This window comes from Elgaria multicarinata, chromosome 3, assembly GCF_023053635.1.
Source record: "Elgaria multicarinata webbii isolate HBS135686 ecotype San Diego chromosome 3, rElgMul1.1.pri, whole genome shotgun sequence".
In the NCBI taxonomy this organism is placed as follows: domain Eukaryota; kingdom Metazoa; phylum Chordata; class Lepidosauria; order Squamata; family Anguidae; genus Elgaria; species Elgaria multicarinata.
This window is the reverse complement of record NC_086173.1, coordinates 160,738,187-160,760,746: the sequence shown is the minus strand read 5'-3', so window position 1 is coordinate 160,760,746 and position 22,560 is coordinate 160,738,187. Positions and strand designations below refer to the sequence as shown.

General features: G+C 49.1%; 1 protein-coding gene across 1 annotated transcript in view; it reads left to right on the top strand.

The window, feature by feature from the left end:
• Window positions 1-3,237: 3,237 nt before the first annotated feature.
• LOC134395674 (uncharacterized) overlaps window positions 3,238-22,560 on the top strand; it is a 31,705-nt gene continuing 12,382 nt past the window's right edge. The window contains exons 1-4 of the mRNA XM_063121835.1: window positions 3,238-3,303; window positions 5,307-6,292; window positions 9,006-9,747; window positions 14,151-14,881. Coding sequence (XP_062977905.1) covers window positions 5,597-6,292; window positions 9,006-9,747; window positions 14,151-14,881 — 2,169 coding nt within the window. The 5' untranslated portion in view covers window positions 3,238-3,303; window positions 5,307-5,596. The remainder of the gene's footprint in view (window positions 3,304-5,306; window positions 6,293-9,005; window positions 9,748-14,150; window positions 14,882-22,560) is intronic.

The following is a 22,560-nucleotide window of genomic DNA, read 5'->3' as shown; positions in this document are numbered from 1 at the left end:
TCAACATTTCAGGGAGTTCCGCTACCAGGAGGACAAGGGGCCCCGAGGGGTTTACAGCCACCTCTGCAACCCGTGCCACCAGTGGCTGAAGCCGGAGGACCACTCAAAAGAGCAGATCTGGGAGTTGCTGATCCTGGAGCAGTTCCTGGCTGTCTTGCCACAAGAGATCCGGAGCTGGCTTAGCCAAAATGGCCCAGATGGCTGTATTCAAGCAGTGATCCTGGCAGAAGATTTCCTGTGGGGACCACGCAAGGCTGAAAGGCGCAAGGAGCAGGAGAGAGAGTCCCATCTGGATAATCCTGAGTGGGCCAGGAACTCATTATTATTATTATTATTATTATTATTATTATTATTATTTATTGCATTTCTATACCGCCCAACAGCTGAAGCTCCATGGGCCATTTCTACACCTGCCTTTTTCCCCAGGATCATCCCTGGATCACCCCTGTACATCCAAATGACACATAGGGGATCCCGGGAGCAGGCAGGGACGACCCCTCTGTTTTCCTGGGATAATCCTTAGGTGTAGGAAGGGCCATAGAGTAAGATTTTCTTCCTGTCTAAAGGTTAGAAAGAGAAGATGCAAGGCTGGCTGGGAGTGACACTTTCATATTTGCTGCCCGACACAGTCGTTAGCACAGTCTACTTATTATGCGTTTTTAAAATCAGGGCTGCCATATCTAGTTAATTAATCAGCTCGTTAATCAGATTTGCAACAGACAAGAGGCATTCCCTCCTACGTGACTTAGGGCTCATCTGCACCAAGCAGGATATTCCACTACGAAAGCGGTACCGTATTTCTTCGATTGTAAGACGCCATCGAATCTAAGGCGCACACTAATTTCAGTGCCACCAACAGGGAAAAAAAGCTTTGATTCGAAGAAAAAATAAATTTCTCCAATCAGCCAGCAAAGCAATTTTACGGTACATACACGCAGCGGAGGGGGAGAGGAACAGGGAGCGAGCGAGACACAGACATGCACGCGCGCACCCACACGCACACGCATAGAGGCAGGTTACATGAATGGGAAGCAGGAACCAATCGTCCCCTGCCTGGGAACGGACAGCCACACAGGCATTCAAAAGCTGGTCTGCACCATTCACACGGACGAGGGGGTGGGCGGGCGAGCCCAACCAGCGCTGCTCAGGTGATTCTTCCGCTTCCCATCTCCTTAACAGAGGCGAGGCCGAGCTCTTTGGAAGCTCGCTGGCCTGCCGGAGCTGGGGTCCCTCCCAGCCGGCTCCTGGCGGCAACGTTTGAGATGCTCCGAGACGTTGCCCCTCTTCCCCCCCCCCGCTTCTCTCTCCACTCCCTTCTCTCTTGCTCGCTCTTCACCCCCTACCCTCTTTCCCCGCCTGTCCCGCTGCAGACTCGACAAATGTAATTACCGTATTTCTTCGATTCTAAGGCGCCATCGAATCTAAGGCGCACCCAATTTTTAGAGCTGTTACTTTAGGGAAAAAAGTGTGTCTTAGAATCGAAGAAATACGGTATATAAAAGGCAGGAGCTGCATTAACTGCTTTATAGCGGTATTGAAGTGCACTGACAACTGTTGGGGCCCATTGAGACGTACGATATGTACCTCTTTCATACTGCTATATCCTGCTTAGTGTGGCTCCTGCCTTTTATACATTGCTTTCATAGTGGAATATCCTGCTTGGTGTAGATGAGCCCAGAGACTGCAGGGATGCCTCTTCTAAGATGATATGAGAAGAGTCATTCCCTTCTGTGTGAGTGAGAGAGGAGGTGGAAGTTTCTCTTCTGTAAAGATATTAGAAGAGGCATTTCGTCCTGTGTTAATTAGATGTGGGGGATAGTGCCTCCCCTATAATGGTAATAGGGGAGGGATTAACCTTTGTGTACGCAAGAGAAGGGAAATCCCTCTTGTAAAGTTATATTAGAGGAGGCATTCCCTTCTGTGTGAGTGTGAAAGAAAAAGTGGAATGCCTCTTCTACAATGGTTTTGCAAGTCATTCCCTTTTGTGTGCATGAGAGAGAAAACTGGGGGGGGGGGGTTACTGCCACGACACAGGCTCTGAACACCAGGCCTGGCCGTGGCTACTCCCTGCTCAAGCCAAGCACCACCGCTTGATATGCCTGAGGCAAGGGATAAAAACCACCTTCCTCCAAACTATGTGGAGAAAGGGATTAAATGGAGAAGGATTTCAATATATAAAATAAAACACTGTGAGTTATATGTGCTTAGGTGAATTATTGTCAGAGTGGGTGCTAAATGTGTAAACTTCAGATGATAAATGCCAAACAGACACGTGGGATTTTTGTGGTAGTTCAAAACAAAATGATTAAAATTTTATTTTTAAAAGTTCACAAGCTTTGTTTCAAATAAAACCTTTTTGAAACCTTTCATCCAATCCTTTCACTCATTCACATACGCACTTTCCTTTTTCTCACACAATCAATCTTGAACTTTCTTTATTATCAGTATTGTTTAATATACATCAACTATGTGCACACCACACTCCAAAGACACCACTCTCTACCCTGAACCTCAAATTTCCCAGAACTTAAGTACTCTACACACAGAGAGCACTAAAGACTCTAAGAGTACCTAACAAGTCCCCCTCAATCCTTCCCTTATATATGACTCCTCCCCATCCCCAGACATTCTAACTCCGCCCACTCAGGCCAACATTCTAAACTCACCACAGACGTACATTTGGGAACTGACTTGTGGGGTGTAACGCCACAATCGCACCCTTAAAATAAATAAATAAATAAGGTGCAATCCTATGTATGTTTAGATGGGGGGGGGGGGTCCTACAACTCCGAATATTCTGCAGCCAGCCATGTAGGACTAGAAGATGTAGGTCCTTTTTGACCTAAACATGCCTAAGATTGCGCCCTAAGCAGATCTCTTCCCGTCCTCTTAATTTATCGCGTGGCAGGCAGAAATCCGTCAGGAGCAGCTCCCCTTCCTTCCCTATCAGCAGGGGAGTGTAACGAGGTGGGGGGAGAAACGTCCTCAGTGCAACAGCGGGAGAGAGGAGCCGGGCGTGAGAAAAAAGAGAAACAAAATCCCGGGGTCGGGGTCGGTGGGAGAAAGGTTACAGAATCCTGTTCCAGACCTCTTTGCATTTAGATGCGCTAACTGAAAGAGGGCTCACTCCGGCTTCCTAGAGAGGCCGGTGGGTGGAATGGCTCATGATGTCAAGGGCTAATCCAGCCCCTTCCTGCTCGGGCCCCCTCCCTCCTCCTTCCCCTCGTGCGTGGGAAACTGGAGTCCGGATTTCCCAGGAGCTGGAAGAGAGAAGTTTGCCTGTCTTGGGTGGGCAAAAGATGGGTGAGTCGAGCGGGCCTGGGGTAGGGGGGACCCGCCTTTCCCTTCCCCCCCCACTTGTCTTTTCATGATTCCTCCTCCCTGCTTTCACACCACCACCCCTCCACTCCTGCCTTGTCCATCTAACTGCAGATTGAAAAATAAAACCCATCATCCTCATCTTTGCAAGGATTTGCATTGCATTGCATGCTTTCCTTGGAGAACGCGCAGCCTCCGCGGAATGGAGCAAGCGGAAAGAGCGTGGCGCAGGCTGGCTGGCTGGCTGGCTGGCAGGCACGAGCGCTCAGCGGGGTGCCAAAGGTGGGGGCGCCCGCGCTTGTCCCGTGACGCTTTCCTGCCGGCTGGTGGGGCGGGGGCGGGGGGGGAGCCCAGCCCAAGCTTCCTCTAGTGAGCCTGCGCGGGGGTCTTCGCCTGGACATGCTCAGGAGCAGCGAGTGAAGCCGCCGCTTGCCCTTACCGCTGCCCTCAGTGCTTGGATTTGAGGGAGGGGGGGCTCATAGAATCATAGAAAAGCAGAGTTGGAAGGGGCCTCTTAAGGCCATCGAGTCCAACCCCCTGCTCAATGCAGGAATCCACCCTAAAGAATCCCTGACAGATGGTTGTCCAGCTGCCTCTTGAAGGCCTCGAGTGTGGGAGAGCCCACAACCTCCCTAGATAACTGATTCCATTGTCGTACTGCTCTAACAGTCAGGAAGTTTTTCCTGATGTCCAGCTGGAATCTGGCTTCCTTTAACTTGAGCCTGTTATTCCGTGTCCTGCACTCTGGGAGGATCGCGAAGAGATCCTGGCCCTCCTCTGTGTGACAGCCTTTTAAGTATTTGAAGAGTGCTATCATGTCTTCCCTCAATCCTCTCTTCTCCAGGCTAAACAGGCCCAGTTCTTTCAGTCTCTCTTCATAGGGCTTTGTTTCCAGACCCCTGATCATCCTGGTTGCCCTCCTCTGAACACGCTCCAGCTTGTCTGCGTCCTTCTTGAATTGTGGAGCCCAGAACTGGACGCAAGACTCTGGACGCAAGACTCCTCCATAAACAAATCGCAGAAGTGGACGGGTGTCTTTGGGAAGGATTGGGGGTGAGGAGAGGGGTGTTTTTTTTAAGGGACTGGAGCATGAAAGGTGCATTTTGTGGGGAGCCACTCTTATTTTCCTGCCTCTCCCACTCACCAACCCTAGGGTGACCACATGAAAAAGAGGACAAGGCTCCTGTATCTTTAACAGTTGCACAGAAAAGGGAATTTCAGCAGGTGTCATTTGTATATATAGAGAACCTGGTGAAATTTCCTCTTCCTCACAACACTTAAAGCTGCAGGTGCCCTGCCCTCTTTTAAATCTGGTCGCTCTAGTATAGATCCTGCGGTTTACAAAAGTTAAAAACAGTGAATATTAAAAAGTATACAGAATTTAAAACCATCAAAAGCATAAAAACAACAGTATCCATTTAAAAACAACAGTTCTGGGGTCCGTTCAAAACAAAGAAACAAACTCAGCGTATGTTGTTAAATGCTGTTTAACATGACAGCCAAAATGACTGTCTGTGCCTTTTCATCATTGCAGACTTTTAATGCCCTGAAAATATGCTATTTTACTTCACACTTCACCTGATAACATTCACTATTGTTGCTGTTTGTAATTGCTGTTTTTATTGAGGTTTTTATTGCTGTTTTTACTGTGTTTTATTGCTTTTTAAGACTGTATTGGTTTTCGTTATGTGTTTTATTATTGTGCACTGGCTTGGAAAGGCGCATGCCCTGAAAGGCAGCCAAGAAATTATTATTATTGTTGTTTTTGTTGTTATTATTATTATTATTAATAATAATAATACCCTATTTCATCGATTCTAAGACACACTTTTTCCCCATATAAACATCTCTAAAAATGGGGTGCGTCTTAGAATCGCGGGTGTGTCTTAGGTTTTTTTTCCCCTGTTGTGCGTCTTAGTGTGCATCTTACAATCGATGGCGTCTTACAATCGAAGAAATACGTAATAATAATTTTTCTTTCCCTTCAGGGGAAGACCTAGGCCTCTAGGCAAGGAACATCATTGACTTCTATGTAGTTTCCTGCAGAACCACAATATTCTCCGTGTTCATCAAGAGAGAGAAACACACACACCCAAATGTAGACAGGGGAAACCTGCAGCCAGAAACTGGGTTTTGAAACAGGATTGTCTGAGGCAAAAGGTTTGGGGTTGAGCTTGGATAAAAGGCTGGTTCTGTCCAGAGCAAAAGAGAGAGGAAGACAGCGGCCCACGTTGGTCCTCACACTTCTGGGGCTGAAGGCCGCCGCCTCAGAACAGGAATGAAAATGGAGGACCGGGACACAGAAGGCCTCAAACCATTGCCAGGGTTGGAAGGAAAGGTCAAGGGGTCTCATGCCGTCCCATTTGGGGCCACGAGGGCGTTTCTCGGGTGGGCGCCATCCCAACAGGTCAAGCAGGAGCACGACGAGGGGCTGCCTCAGTGTTGGGAGACCCAGTTGGAAGAATTCCCTAAAGCCGGAGAATCTCCTCAGTCTGGACGGAGGAACGTGCAGCTGCTGGAGCCCAGCCCCTGGGACGACACCAAGGCGTTCCTCGCTTCTTTCAAGGGGGCCGTGGAAGCCAGCCGGTGGTGTCGCGAAGAAGGGGGGCACCGGCTCGTTCCGGGACTGGAAAGGGCAGGCTTCGGAGCAGCGAAGGAAGAGATCCCAGGAGGGGAGGCCCTGAGCAGGGACACGCTCCGCCAGCGCTTCCGGGAGTTCCGCTACCAGGAGGCCGAGGGGCCCCGTGAGGCCTGCGGGCGGCTCTGGTACCTCTGCCATCGGTGGCTGAAGCCGGAGAGGTTCTCCAAGGAACAGATCCTGGAGCAGGTGATCCTGGAGCAGTTCCTGACCATCCTGCCGCCGGAGATCCAGAGCTGGGTGAGGGGAAACGACCCGGAGGCTTGCGCCCAAGCGGTGGGCCTGGCCGAGGATTTCCTGCAGATGAAACAGGAGGCCGAGAGGCAGGAGCAAAAGGTAAGAGGCAGTTCGCACGGCTGACGGTGGCCTTGGCAAACCATAAGGCGGACCATGGGTGCTGGCTATGCTGACTGTGGATTCTAGGACTTGTAGTCTAGCACACCTCCAGGTTGGGGAAGGCAGCTCTAACCATTAGCCTGCCTCCTGTTAGAAAGGCAATTAGCAGAGAAAAAGCAAACATTCAAAACAGAATGAGTGTTTACCAGTCCCACATGCACACAGGCTATCTTATAATGATAAAAGGCGATCACACTCTTCTTCAGTGAAAGAAAGAAAACAGTTTGCTCACAAATGTTCTTGCATAGACAATGCAGGTACAGCGTAGAGTTTCAAAGGAATTTGTTCAGTCCGTTTTGTGTTCCATTACTCCGGCAGGAGGGAGAAAGCGAGCACATGTGCTACCAGCAATGGAGGAAATCAGGGAGAAGGCGTGTAGAGGAAAGGGAGGAGCAAAAGGAAGAAATCACAGGAAACCACACTGTAGGCCATAGAGATCCTAAGGCTAGCTGTGGTCAAAATTTCCATGAATTAACTCACTGCAACACTGCCCCCTTCCAGTAACTTGCAGGCAAGGTTGCAATATTCCCAACAATCCCCATGGCCCCTACTCCTGAATACATGGGGAAAGGCTGTACGTCAGTGGATAACAGCACCTTCTTTGCATGGAGAAGATCTCAGGTTCAATTCTCACTGTTTCCAGTTAAATGTCTTTTTTCCTAAGTGTAAGCCGCTCTGAGAGCCTTTTTTGGCTGAGGAGCGGGGTATAAGTATGATAAATAAATAATAAAATAAAAAAATAGGTTCAGTCCCCATCATTTCCAGTTATGAACGGTGCCCCCTTTACTTCTCCCACCTCACTTATTTATTATTATTATTAATAACAATAAATTATTTCTTACCTGCCTCTCCCTCTGGATCGAGGCAGGGAACAACATTAAATACAATATCTATATCTATATCTATCTATCTATAAAACGCTTAGGTATGTTTCCGTAAAGGCTTCAGCTGATACAGGTTGCTAAGCCCCTTGCCCGACTCCTCCGGACTTTCCAAGGTAATCCTACCCCCATTTCTACCTCTTCGCTCCCCCCCCCCCATGAAGGGGGTAGCGCCACGGTCCAGATCATGAGTTATGAAGGGTGCCCCCCTTTACTTCTCCCACCTCACCTATTTATTTATTATTATTATTAATAAATGATTTCTTACCTGCCTCTCCCTCTGGATCGAGGCAGGGTACAACATTAAATACAATATCTATATCTATATCTCTATATATAAAACGCTTAGGTATGTTTCCGTAAAGGCTTCAGCTGATACAGGTTGCTAAGCAACAGTAACAACGTGTAACGTCAGCTGATACAGGTTGCTAAGCTCCTTGCCCGACTCCTCTGGGCTTTCCAAGGTAATCCTACCTCCGTTTCTACCTCTTCGCTCCCCCCCCCCCATGAAGGGGGTAGCGCCACAGTCCAGATCATGAGCGAGGCATGGGTGGCCGGGTGAGAGGCTGCTCACCTGCTGCGAGACCAGGCCCCAGCCTAATCTGATGCGAGCTGGGTGGGCAGCCCAAGGCTGACAGGAACCCCAGGGAGAGGGGGACACCTGCTCCCCCTCCCCCCAAACTCCCTGCCCTCCAGGTCTGTCAGACGGCACTGTAACGGCAGCCTCCAAGCAGCCCACACCCCCGCAATGATATTTAATTAATAAACTTTAAGATATGCTACAATGGCATATGTTACGCTGGGTACAGCTAGTAATACAAAAAACTGGTTAAAAGAATGTATAAAACCATTTATTTATGTACTTTATTTTATTTATTACATTCTTATGCCGCCTGATAGCGGGGACTAGAACCCAGATCTCCTGGCTCCCGGTCCAACACAGTGGGCCTGTTCAGACAACACACTAAGCTATGATTAGGCTGCTAACCCCTTTGCAGCAAATGGCCAGTGTGAGTGTTTAAACCATGGTTATGTAGTTACCATGGTTAGGAATGGTTCGCAGAGCACACTAAGTCATGGTTCACATGTCATGCTAAACCATAACGTTTAGCTCAAAATGCTTAACCACCGTGGCTTAGCGTGTCATCTGAACAGGCCACCACACTTCAAGAAGGATACAGACAAGCTGGAGGGGGTTCAAAGGAGAGCAACAAGGATGATCAGGGGTCTGGAAACAAAGCCCTGTGAAGAGAGACTGAAAGAGCTGGGCATGTTTAGCCTGGAGAAGAGAAGATTAAAGGGTGACGTGACAGCACTCCTCAAATACGTAAAAGGTTGTCATACAGAGGAGGGCCAGGATCCCTTCTCGATCATCTCAGAGTGCAGGACACGGAATAATGGGCTCAAGTGACAGAAAGCCAGATTCCGGCTGGACATCAGGAAAAACTTCCTGACGGTTAGAGCGGTACGACAATGGAACCAATGACCTAGGGAGGTTGTGGGCTCTCCCACCCTTAGAGGCCTTCAAGAGGCAGCTGGACAGCCATCTGTCAGGGATGCTTTAAGGTGGATTCCTGCACTGAGCACGAGGTTGGACTCAAAGGCTGTATAGGCCCCTTCATAGAATCATAGAATAGCAGAGTTGGGAGGGGCCTACAAGGCCATCGAGTCCAACCCCTGCTCAATGCAAGAACCCACCCTCTACGATTCTATGATTCTACACCACACAGGTGTATTGTCTTCTTCATTATTATTATTATTATTTTCTTCAGCATGCTCATCTGGAGAGTGACCCGGAGGCCTCCCACTTGGCCGTGGAGCACTTCCCTTTGTCTGATCCCATCCCGAGCCCGCCGGACGTGGACCTTCCCTCCCCGGAGCCCCGGAGGCGGAGGGACGCCTGGTCCCGCAAGGAGACCATTGCCTTCATCGACATCTGGAAAGCGGAGGACGTCCAGATCGCCCTGGGCCAGCAGTACCGCAACATGAAGCTCTTCGCCTGGATCGCCGACCGGCTGCGGGAGCGGGGCTTCGAGCGCGACGCCGAGCAGTGCCGCAGCCGGGCCAAGGACCTCAAGCGGGGCTACAAGGAGATCAAGTGCGGCAACCTCCACTCGGGCCGGGCCCCCAAGACCGCCCCCTACTTCAAGCTCCTGGAGCAGTTCCTGTGCCTGCGGAAGGGCATCGTCTGCGGCAAGGTCTGCGGCGCCGGCGTGGTGGAGCGCCTGGACAAGAGGCGGAAGCGGCTGCCCCTCAACCCCATGGCGGCCACCAGGATCGCCCGGGAAGGCGCCGAGGCCCCGGAGCAGCACTTCGTCACCCCGGCGCTGCGGGCTGCTGCCGCCACTCCCGAGGTGCTCCGGGCGAGCCCCAGCAAGCAAGGGCCACAGGCCCAGGAAGCGCCCAAGGACGACGACGACGACAACGTGCAGATTGTGGAGAAAGAACAGCCGCCTCAGAGCGCGGACCTCCCGTTGCAACCCAAGGAGATTCCAGCGGAAGCTCAGGCGGCCGGTGAGTGACCGCGGGGGCTCCTTATGCGGAAACGACGACGGTTCATCGATGGAAAATGGAGGCAGGATATATACACGCGAAGGAAGCTCACGCCTCCTTCCAGCTCAGCAAGCTTTCATAGCTGGGTCTTGATCGGGGGCCTCCACAATAGACGGAGGCCGTCCCTTTGGGCCAAAGCAGGTCCTCCAGGCCGGTGGCGTGCACAGTTCCTCCTGAAGCTAGGCCGAAGCCTGACGTTTGTACATTAGATCTTACAGGCTCTCCTGCTAGATGCCTGCCCCTCTCTCAGGAGCTGACAGGCTGCATCTCTCCCCCACCCTCAGAAGAAGCAGTGGGGGGAGCTCCCTGTCGCAGGTTCCCCCCAAAGCATCCCAGCTTGGGAAAATAATGGGCCTGGTTAGGAGTGAAAACCTCGCAGCTCTTTTTGAGATGAGACTCTATGAGAAAAAGGGGCGACATAACTATGAGAGGCCCATCCAGGGAATGAGGCCTGTATTGAGCAGGGGGTTGGACTCAATTTATTTATTTATTTATTTATTTATTTATTACATTTTTATACCGCCCAATAGCCGAAGCTCTCTGGGCAGTTCACAAAAATTAAAACCATCATAAAACAACCAACAAGTTAAAAATACAAATACAAAATACAATATAAAAAGCACAACCAGGATAAAACCACACAGCAAAATTGATATAAGGTTAAAATACAGAGTTAAAACAGTATAATTTAAATTTAAGTTAAAATTAAGTGTTAAAATACTGAGTGAATAAAAAGGTCTTCAGCTGGCGACGAAAGGAGTACAGTGTAGGCGCCAGGCGGACCTCTCTGGGGAGCTCATTCCACAACCGGAGTGCCACAGCGGAGAAAGCCCTCCTAGTAGCCACCTGCCTCACTTCCTTTCGATGGCCTTATAGGCCCCTTCCAACTCTAGTATTCTTTGATTCTTGTCAGCTAAACCTGCTGAAACCTATTCACTGTGTTAGGCTACACAGGACTCTTAGCAGAATTTTGGGGCTCTCTGAAGAAAATATTTCTGTTCACTTACAAACTCACTACAGCGTTTTATGTAGAGTTTCCCCCATTCCGAAAAGTTAAAATGGCTCTCCTAAGGCCTGCTTACTTTAGGGTGACCATATAAAAAGGAGGAGAGGGCTCCTGAATCTTTAACAGTTGTACAGAAAAGGAAATTTCAGCAAGTACCATTGGTATGCATGCAGCACCTAGTGAAATGCCCTCTTCGCCACAACAGTTAAAGCTGCAGGAGCCCTGCCCTCTTTTGTATCTGGTCACTCGAATATAGCTTCTGCAGTTTTAACCGTTGTGATGAAGGGGGAATTTCACCAGGTGCTGCATGCATACAAATGACACCTGCTGAATTTCCCTTTTCTATACCACTGTTAAAGATACCCGGATCTATTCTATTCTGTCAGGGATGCTTTAAGGTGGAGCCCTGCATTGAGCAAGGGGTTGGACTCAATGGCCTTGTAGGCCCCTTCCAACACTACGATTCTATGATGCAGGAGCCCTCTCCTTTTCATACGGTCACCCTAAGCTTTAAGCTCAAATCTGGTGATATTTGGGGGGCTGGACCCACCCCCTTTTCGTTTCGTCTGCCCACCCCTGGAATTTCTCCAAAATTGAATTCAGCCCCCAGCGTGCACCCTCGCCCTCCCCTTATACTTGAAACGGCCCCATAGGATCAGCTAGGCTGAATGAGTCGGGAGATCCGGGTTCTAGTCCCCCACTCGGCCATGGAAGCTCATTGGGTCACTTTGGGCCAGTCACAGACTCTCAGCCCAGCCTACCTCACAGGGTTGATGTTGGGAGGATAAAATGTGGAGGGGGAGGAGGATTATGTACACCGCCTTGGGTTCCTTAAGGAGGAAAAAAGGGAGGATATAAATACAATAAATTAATAATTAGTGAATAATGCTCAATCTTGATTGAGTGACTGATTGATACGATTATTTATATCTGGCCTTGCAGGAAAAAAACCTGCCAAGCAGGCTTCCAAGTAAAGCAGGTAAAAAAAGAGAGAGAAACGGGTTCTCAGGATGCAAATTATTTATTTTCTCAAAACCCGACACATTTTGGCCTGTACTTTATTCAAAGGCCTTCCTCGGGGGGCGGGTGTGGTTAGAAGATAGCTCCTGCAGAATTTCCTCTAGCAAAATAAATTGTCTCCTGTGATAATCTATAGCGATAAACAATTAATGCTCAAGATTGATTGATTGATACAGTTATTTGTATCCAGCCTTACAGGATAAAACCCTGCCAAGGCAGCTTCCAAGTAAAACAACGACAGATTATTTTTTAAAAAAAGTTATCAATCAAGATTAAAAAAGAAACACTGCAAAAGGATCCTTCCCACAAGGTTGTTGGCGGTATTTATTTATTTATTTATTTATTACATTTCTATACCGCCCAATAGCCGGAGCTCTCTGGGCGGTCCACAAAAATTAAAAACATCCAAAGTATAAAACAACAGTATAAAACCATACTATAAAATACAATATAAAAGCTCAACCAGATAAAAACGGCAGCAATGCAAAATTACAAATTTAAAACACCGAGTTAAAATTTATTTATAGATTGTTAAAATGTTGGGAGAATAAAAAGGTCTTCACCCGGCGTCTAAAAGCATATAATGTAGGTGCCAGGCGAACCTCCTTAGGGAGCTCATTCCACAGCCGGAGTGCCACAGCAGAGAAGGCCCTGCTCCTGGTAGCCACCTGCCTCACTTCCTTTGGCAGGGGCTCAAAAACCCTGTGGGGGACAGGAGGAACGTCCAGTTGGAGAAGGGGCTGAACTTACCTCTGCATGCCCCCTCTCTCTCCAGTCTTTACTGAGCTTTATTTGTAGTTCCTTTACGCTTTTCTTTCCTAAAGTAGGGTGACCCTATGAAAAGGAGGACAGGGCTCCTGTATCATTAACAGTTGCATAGAAAAGGGGATTTCAGCAGGTGTCATTTGTATATATGGAGAACCTGGTGAAATTCCCTCTTCAATAATAATAATAATAATAATAATAATAATAATAATAATATATTTATTTATTTATTACCCGCCTCTCCCTTTGGATCGAAGCAGGGAACAACATTAGAACAGGAATCAATACATCTTAAAAAAAATCTTGATTTAACATTGATCTGGATAGGCCTGCCGGAAAAGGCTAGTCTTTAAAGCTGCCTTAAAATCACACAGAGAGTTAATTTTACGAATCTCCTCCGGCAGGCCATTCCACAATCTGGGGGCGACAGAAGGAAAGGTCCTCTGGGAAACTGATGTCAGCCTAGTTTTAGCTGACTGAAGAAAGTTCACCCCAGAGGACCTGAGTGTGCGGGGCGGACTGTATGACTTGTAACTCTACATTACAACAGTTAAAGTGGCAGGAGCCCTGCCCACTTTTGTATCTGGTCACTCTAGTATAGCTTTAACTGTTGTGATGAAGAGGGAGTTTCACCGGGTGCCGCATGCCTACAAATGACGCCTGCTGAAATTCCCTTTGCTCTTCAACTGTTAAAGATACAGGAGCCCTGTCCTCCTTTCCATAGGGTCACCCTACCTAAAGACTTTTTGTCCTGCTGCAAAAGTTGGGGTTCTCCGAATTTTTTTTATTTATTTATTTATTTAAGGATTTTTATGCCGCCATTCAGCCAAAAAAGGCTCTCACGGCGGCTTACAAAAGTATTTCTTGACAGTCCCTGCCCACAGGCTTACAATCTAAAAGACATGACACAAAAGGAAAGGGGATTGGGAGGGAGGAGGAGGAGGGGGAAAAGGAAAGCAAACTCAGGCACTACAATCTTAGTTGGAAAGTTCAGCAGTTACAGTTGGTAGCAGGAGGGAGGGGGCTCTCAGCTGGAGCTGGACCCAGGCACGGTGGAGAGGTGCCTGGCTGCTGCTTCCTCCCTCACTGGTGGCCTCTGCAGAGACAGTTGACAGCAGGAGGGAGGGGGCTCTCAGCTGGAGCTGGACCCAGGCACGGTGGAGAGGTGCCTGGCTGCTGCTTCCTCCCTCACTGGTGGCCTCTGCAGAGACAGTTGACAGCAGGAGGGAGGGGGCTCTCAGCTGGAGCTGGACCCAGGCACGGTGGAGAGGTGCCTGGCTGCTGCTTCCTCCCTCACTGGTGGCCTCTGCAGTGACAGTTGGTAGCAGGATGGAGGGGGCTCTCAGCTGGAGCTGGACCCAGGCACGGTGGAGAGGTGCCTGGCTGCTGCTTCCTCCCTCACTGGTGGCCTCTGAAATCCCCCTGATACCTCCCTCTTGCGTGTGGCCGGTGACATTTCGGCTGCGTAAAGCACGGCACGTGAACCCCGAAAACAGGAAACGGAGGGAATGGGGGATGATGCTTCTCTCTTTCATTTTATTTGGTCCTTCCCCCCCCCCTTTGTTGCCCGCAGAGGCTGCAGATGAGCCCAAGAGGCTCCCGTTCTGCGGCACCGACCGCATGCGGTACAGGCGGGAGCGGAACTGGAGGCAGCGCCTGGAGTCCACCAGGCGCCTGACGGACTCGACGTCGTCGTCGTCTTCCAAGACGAACTCCGACCTAGTGGACACCCTCCGGCAGCTGCACCAGCAGGACCTGCGGGCGTTTGAAAACACGCGGCAGGAAGAACGGGCGGAGGACAAGCAAGAGCGGCAGCAGGAGCAGCAGGAGCGGCAGCAGGACCGGGCCACGACGCACCGCATGATTGCTGCCATCGAGCGCTCCCACCAGACCCTGGCCGATCTCATGGGGCGGCAAACATCCGCCATGGAGGCCATCGCCACGGCCTTTTCGGGCCAGAGGTACCCCTCCCCGGGCCCCTTTCCGGGCTGCGATACGTCCCCGGGGTTCAGCCCCCCGGGGTCCGCTCAGCAGCCTGCTCCTGACTCCAACGAGAGGCAGGCCGAAGCCTTCGGGAACGGTGCCACGGCGCCCCTGCGTTCCGCAGCTCCAGAGGAACCCGGGTCGCAAAACAATACCCCGGGGCTGGACCCAACGCCGTCCCTCCTTGGCCCTTCCACCAGCATCCGGGCCGAACCTAATCCCCTGCCCATCCTGAGTCCTGGGGGCGTCTCGGGCTCCTCGCCTGCCGCCCCTCACGCGGCCGGCACCAGTCCAAAGCAGGGCGCGAAGAGGAAAAATTGCGTCTGAGGAATCGCCGACCCGCACGCTATCGAATCTGACCGACTTGGATTTCCTTTCCAAGTGATCTTGTTCCGTTTTGAATTAAATATATCCGTTGGTTGTTGTTTCAAGTTCATTGTCCAGCTCGGTTGCTTCCCTTGCCAAAAGGGGTGTTCCGCTGCGCCCTAGGGAAATTCTCGGTCTTTTAAGAGTTTTGGGGCGTGTCATTCTCCCGCTAGTCCGATCAAACCAGAAATTCTGCTTCTACCTTTTTAAAATCTCCCAGAACAGCAGGAGAGAGAAAAAGACGGAAGGCCTCTCAGTCACTTGCCCAGCCAGCAAAGGGGTGATATCGGAGTTCTCTGCGTTTCAGGTGTGGGAAGAGAAAAGGGCAGGGAAAGAAAGTGGGTCGGAGGTGGCTGGGGACCAGATCCAGGCATGGTTTCTCGTTTGTTACCTTCAGCATTATCCCTATCCTTTTGCCACACCTCTTTTTCTTTGTCCCCGCCCACCGCTGGAATGTGGCCCCCTAAGAGCTTCTCCACAATTTGGCTCTTGGGCTGGAAGAGAGCCCCTGCCCCTGGTCTACTCTAAGTATGGCTAAGGTTGGATCCAACCCGTAATTAATTCCAGAAGGATAGCTGTGTTTGTCTGCTGCAGCAAAAACAAAGGGTCTTGTGGTACCTTAAAAGATGGACAAATGTATTCTGGCATCAGCTTTCGTGGGCTATGAAGTGGACAGATGCATCTGATGAAGTGGACAGTGTCCACGAAAGCTTCTGCCAGGATTAGGGTGACCCTATGGAAAGGAGGACAGGGCTCCTGTATCTTTAGCAGTTGCATAAAAAAGGGAATTTCAGTAGATGTCATTTGCATGCATGCAGCACCTGGTGAAATTCCCTCTTCGTCACAACCATTAAAGCTGCAGCAGCCCTGACTAGCATGACCAGATATAAAAGAGGGCATGGCTCCTACAGCTTTAATAGTTGTGATGAAGAGGGAATTTCACCCGGTGCTGCATGCATAGAAATGACACCTGCTGAAATTCCCTTTACTATGCAACTGTTAAAGATACAGGAGCCCTGTCCTCCTTTCCGTATGGTCACCCTACTTGAGTATTAGGGGCGAGATGGCTGTGGTCTCCGTGCAATGAAGAAGCAAGGGAAGGATGCACACCAGCAGAAGACACAGGTTTATTTCTGGGTGATAATCCTGCGGGCAACACGTTCTGAAGGAACGTGGATTCCTGCATTGAGCACGGGGTTGGACTCCATGGCCTTATAGGCCCTTTCCAACTCTATTGTTCTATGATTCTATGAAGCTTTGCCAATTCTGCTTCTACCGCAAAAGCAGTGAAGTTAAATGGCCATAGAGCTCTCGCTGTTCTAGCGTGAAAGATTTGGGCCAAAGCACTGGAGCGGAGAATGTGTAACCCCACCCCAATTTCTAAAAACATATTGGTTAAAAAAAATTAAAAGCCATACTTAACAGTCTGGCTGTGGCATTCTGGACCAGCTGAATTTTTCAAACTGTTTTCAAGGGCAGCCCCACATAAGAGCCTTTTACAGTAGTCCGGTTACTTTGGGGGTGGGAGAGGGCACATTCCAGTGGTAGGTGTGGCCAAAGAAAAGGGGTGGAGCCCCAATGCCAAAAATGCCAGCGTGGTTTAACTGAACATTCTTCCTGCAGGGAAGTAAGCTTTAGAAGAGTCATTTCAACATTTTAGAATTGGGAAAGAACTGCAAAAAGGCCGGAGCCACACACACACACCCAAATGATTGGTGGTCAGAGTAAAGGGGGTGGGGCCAGGGAAGGGGGTGGGGCCAACTGAGGAATGGCACCCCTGTTATAAGGGCTCCTTAACCGTTGTTGATAATACTGAGCGGAAGATGGACCAGATCCCTGTGGTTGGACAGGATTTGTGCTCCTCACCAGTGGCATCAAAAGCACAAGAGCACTTTGGAATAAGCCACAAGGAAGGGGCAAGCCTTGAAGGGTTATAGATCAGCCAGTGAGCAAGCATGCTGGGAGCTGTAATCAAAACTGGGAGGGCAACAGGTTGGGGAAGGGGGATATAAATCCAGTGGAGGCTCATGGCTCCGATTTCAGTGGGGCTGTGAATCCACTCTGGGTTTCAGTCAGAACTCTGAAGGAGCTATCCAAGAGGCTGAACCTATTTCGGGGATAGGGTTCAGCACCTTGGAGAGCTCTTTTTGATTTCTGTCTGGTGCTGACTAAAACCCAGAATGGATTCACAGCTCCACTGAAATCGGAGCCACCAGCCTCCCCTGGGTCCCTCTATTTCCAATGTTAAGGTGGTGCGTGCCATTCTATATGTAGCCAAAACGGCACCACCCATGCACAAGAAGTAAGGATCAGCAGGTTTGAGGAAACTCAAGAGAGTACAAAAACACAATTCAGGTGTGTGTTGGGGGAGCTTAAAAATGGGGGAACCCAAAACAGCCCAATGAAAAATGAGTTGAGGTGGAACATGAACAGAATATGACCAAGGATCCACTGAGCCCAGCATTCTGTTCACACCAAGGGAAACCCACAAGCACGACCTGAACACAACAGCACTTTCCGGCCCATGTTCCCCAACAACTGGCATACATAGGCCATGTTCAGAAGACACCTTAAACTATGGCTTTAACCACAGTAAATAAGGCTTTTCTGCTTTATTCACCATGGTTTAAGGTGTCCTCTGAACACGGCCATAGGTATGCTGCCCATGATACTGGAGGTAGCATATGGCCATGAGGACTAGCAGCTCTTCCTTAGAGCCAGTGTGGCGTAGTGGCTAGAGTGTTGGACTGGGTTCTAGTCCCCACTCAGCCATGGAAACCCACTGGGTGACTTTCGGCCAGTCACACACACTCAGCCCAACCTACCTCACGGGTTGTTGTGAGGATAAAATGGAGATGAGGGTTATTACGTATGTCGCCTTGGGTTCCTTGGAGGAAAAAAAGTCTGGGATATAAATGTAATAAATAGATAAATAAATTTAAGAGCATGAGAACAGCCCTGCTAGATCATAGTAAGAACATCAGAAGCGCCCTGCTGGATCAGACCAAGGGTCCATCTAGTCCAGCATTCTGTTCACACAGTGGCCAACCAGCCATTGGCCAGGGATGAACAAGCAGGACATGGTGCAACAGCACCCTCCCTCCCATGTTCCCCAGCAACTGGTGCACACAGGCTTACTGCCTCGAATACTGGAGATAGCACACAACCATCAAGGCTAGTAGCCATGGATAGCCTTAGCCTCCAGGAATTTATCCAACTCCCTTCTAAAGCCATCCAAATTGGTGGTCATCACTACATCTTGTGGTAGTGAGTTCCATAATTTAATTCTGCGCTGTGTGAAGAAGTCCTTCCTTTTATTTGTCCTGGATCTCCCACCAATCAGTTTAGTGGCATGACCCCGGGTTCTAGTATTTTGAGAGGGGGGGGGGAATGTCTCCCTATCCACATTCCCCACACCATGCATAATTTTGTACACCTCTATCAAGTCTCCCCTCAGCCTCCTTTTTTCCCAAGCTAAACAATCCCAGTTGATGTAACCTTCTCTCCTAGGGGAGATGCTCCAGCCTGCTGATCATTTTAGTTGCTCTTTTCTGCACTTTCCCCAAGTCTCTGCTTGAATGCAGAGCGGGGAGCAGTCCTCAACTGCAAGATTTCCCTCCACTCGTAATCTTGGGTTTCTGGTATTTGGTCTTCTCCCATGAGGAGGGAGAAGAGAAGTAGAGGGAAGAATAATCCGATGTTGCTCATGATGATGATGATGATGATTACGGTGAACATATGAAAAGGAGGACAGGGCTCCTGTAGCTTTAACAGTTGTATTGAAAAGGGAATTTCAGCAGGTGTCATTTGTATATATGGGGAATCTGGTGAAATTTCCTCTTCATCACAACAGTTAAAGTTTAACTGCTGAACTTTCCAACTAAGACTGTAGTGCCTGAATTTGCTTTCCTTTCCCCCCCCCCTCCTCCTCCTCCCTCCCAATCCCCTTTCCTTTTGTGTCATGTCTTTTAGATTGTAAGCCTGTGGGCAGGGACTGTCAAGAAATACCTTTGTAAGCCGCCATGAGAGCCTTTTTTGGCTTGAATGGCGGCATAAAAATCCTTAAATAAATAAATAAATAAATAAAGCTGCAGGAGCCCTGCCCTCTTGTAAATCTGATCACAATATCGCTCCTGCATCTTTAACTGTTGTGATGAAGAGGAAATTTCACCAAGTGCGATATGCATACAAAGGACTCCTGCTGAAATTCTCTTTTCTATGCAACTGTTAAAGATGCAGGAGCCCGGTCCTCCTTTTCATAGGGTCACCCTAACGATGATGATGATGATGATGATGATGATGATGATGATGATTTTCTGGCGAGGTCCTGTGAAGGGTTAAGGCGACCGAGTTTGCGGTTGCTAGAGAGACGAGGGAGGAACCTGAGAGTAAAGCGAGGAGGAGGAGGCGGTTGGAGGGGTTGCAAGTTCCTTCCTGTTGCTGGAGGGGAGGAGAAAGGGGTTAGTTTTAGGGTTGTGGGGGGGAAAAGGGTTTGCATGTTGGTTCCAGCTCGCAGGGTTTGCATTGCAGCCGTCCTGCAGCCCCTTTGCAAAGGTGAGTTATTGATCAGCTGCTGGGGAGGGAGGAGGGTGCAGGTGCAAAGACAGATGCTCATTAATAATACTAATTGATACATCCAGGAGAGAAATTGCAAGAGAGGGAGGAAAGGGGGGGCGGCACTGGAGCCGCTCATCTCTGTCTGATCGTGGTCATAATAATAAATAAGAACAGATGTTGATGTATGCAAGGCTTCCCCCATCAACCACCACCACATCTACTAAGGTTGTAGTTCATACAATGGGAGTTACTTCTGAGTAGCCCATGCACAGGGCGGTGGGCTTAACAAAGCAAGCCCGTGCATGGCTACAACGACGTGATCCCCGTTGGGTTCAGTAGGGTCGCGGCGCACGGCAGCTGTCTCCAACTTGGTGCCTTCCAGATAGGGGAGGGGGATTTCAAGTCCCATCAGCCCCGGACAGCATGGCCAGTGGTCAGGGATGCTGAGTGTTGTAGTCCAGGACATTGGAAGGCACAAGGGTCAGAGAAGCTGGGGTATGTTTGGAAAGAAGTTCTGCAACGCCCAGCATGTCACAGCCAGGCTTGCTGGGGGATGCTGGGAATTGTAGGCTTTTATTTCCCACTAAACATGAGTCGGATTGCACCCTGAGTGTGTCCATATCTCCCCATACATACTGCGGCATAAGAGTGTGGGACTAGGAGCCGGGGTGCCTTGGGTTCAAATCCCCACTCTGTCCTGAAGTTCACTGGGTGATCTCAAGCCAGCCAGCCTTGTAGCCTAACCTACCTCACAGGGTGGTTGTGAGGATAAAAATCAGGAGTTTCTGAAGAGTCACGTACAATGCCTCACGCTCTTTTATTTATTTATTTTAGTACATTTAATAATACCGCCCCATAGCCGGAGCTGGCTGGGCGGTTTGCAAAAGTTAAAAACAATGAACATTAAAAACTGATATACGAAAGTTTAAAACCATCGCAATCATAAAAATAATATCGATTTAAAAACAATATTGATTTTAAACAACTATTCTGGGGTCAGTTAAAAATTCAGCATATGTTGTTAACTGCCTGGGAGAAGAGGAAAGTCTTGACCTGGCACCGAAAAGATAACAATGCTGGAGCCAGGCGAGCCTTGCCAGATTATTATTATTATTATTATTTATTTATTTATTTATTTATTTATATAGCACCATCAATGTACATGGTGCTGTACAGATTACACAGTAAATAGCAAGACCCTGCCGCATAGGCTTACAATCTAATAAAGTTGTAGTAAACAATAAGGAGGGAAAGAGAATGCAAACAGGCACAGGGAAGTGTAAACAGGCACCGGGTAGGGTGAGGCTAACAGTATAGAGTCAGAACAAACTCAATATTTAAAAGCTATAGGGAACAGAAAAGTTTTTAGCTGAGTTTTAAAAGCTGTGATTGAGTTGGTAGTTCTCAAGTGTTCTGGAAGAGCGTTCCAGGCGTAAGGGGCAGCAGAAGAAAAAGGACGAAGCCGAGTAAGGGAAGTGGAGGTCCTTGGGCAGGCGAGAAGCATGGCATCAGAGGAGCGGAAAGCACGAGCGGGGGAATAGTGTGAGATGAGAGAGGAGAGATAGGCAGGAGCTAGACCGTGAAAAGCTTTGAAGGTCAACAGGAGAAGTTTATATTGGATTCTGGAGTGAATTGGAAGCCAATGAAGAGATTTCAAAAGTGGAGTGACATGGTCAGAGCGGCGGGCCAAGAAGATGATCTTAGCGGCAGAGTGGTGAACAGAGACCAGCAGACTGATGTGAGATGAAGGAAGGCCAGAGAGAAGAAGGTTGCAGTAGTCCAACCGAGAGATAACCAGTGTGTGAACGAGAGTCTTGGCAGAAGAGACAGACAAAAATGGTCGAATCCTGGCAATATTATACAGGAAGAAACGACAGGATTTAGCTACTGCCTCGATGTGAGGAGTAAAGGAGAGCGAGGAGTCAAACTTTTGTAAGCCGCCATGAGAGCCTTTTTTGGCTGAATGGCGGCATAAAAATCCTTAAATAAATAAATTAAATAAATAAATAAATATAAAGCCAAGACTATGAGCTTCCTTGACTGGAGTAAGCGTGACATCGTTGACAGTAAGAGAGAATGAGAGGTGAGGAGAAGGTTTAGGAGGAAAAACAAGCAGTTCAGTTTTTGCCATATTAAGTTTCAAACGATGATGAAGCAGCCAGGCTGAGATATCTGAAAGACATGCCGAGATACGATCGTGAACATCAGGAGAAAGTTCCGGAGATGAGAGATATAATTGTGTATCATCAGCATACAGGTGATATTGGAGGCCATGAGATTGAATAAGCTTACCCAAGGGCAGCATGTATAAAGAAAACAACAACGGGCCAAGCACCGAGCCTTGCGGAACCCCTACTGAAAGGGGAAAAGAGGAGGACGAGGTGCCGTTAGCCGACACGCTGAAAGAGCGACCCTCTAGATAGGAGGCGAACCTGTTATAGACAGAGCCACAGAGTCCAAGGTCATGGAGGGAATCTAAGAGAAGATCGTGATCAACCGTGTCAAAGGCTGCAGTTAGATCAAGGAGAATAAGAATGGAATAAAGGCCTTTAGACTTGGCAGTAAGAAGATCATTGGTGATCTTGGTAAGGGCTGTTTCAGTGGAATGCAAAGGACGGAATCCAGATTGAAAGGGATCCAGAGCAGAGTTACTAGAGAGAAAGTCAAGACAACGAGAGTAGGCCACACGTTCCAGGATCTTTGAGACAAGAGGCAACAGAGAGACAGGTCGGTAGTTAGACAGAGATAGTCGATCAAGAGTGGGTTTTTTGAGAATGGGAGAGACTGTAGCATGTTTAAAAGCAGAAGGAAATGAACCAGAGGACAGAGAAGAATTAATGATGTGGAGCAAGGACGGGAGGATAGCGGGGATAAGATTAATAAAGACGCGAGAGGGAATCGGATCACGGGAACAAGTGGAAGGCTTCGACGAGCGCAGTATCATCAGAGAGATCATTCCACAATTGGGGGGCCACCACTGAGAAGGCCCTCTCCCTTGTTGCCATCCTCCGAGCTTCCCTCGGAGTAGGTACTCGGAGGAGGACTGTAGATGTCTTCCAAGAAAAGATGGGACATAA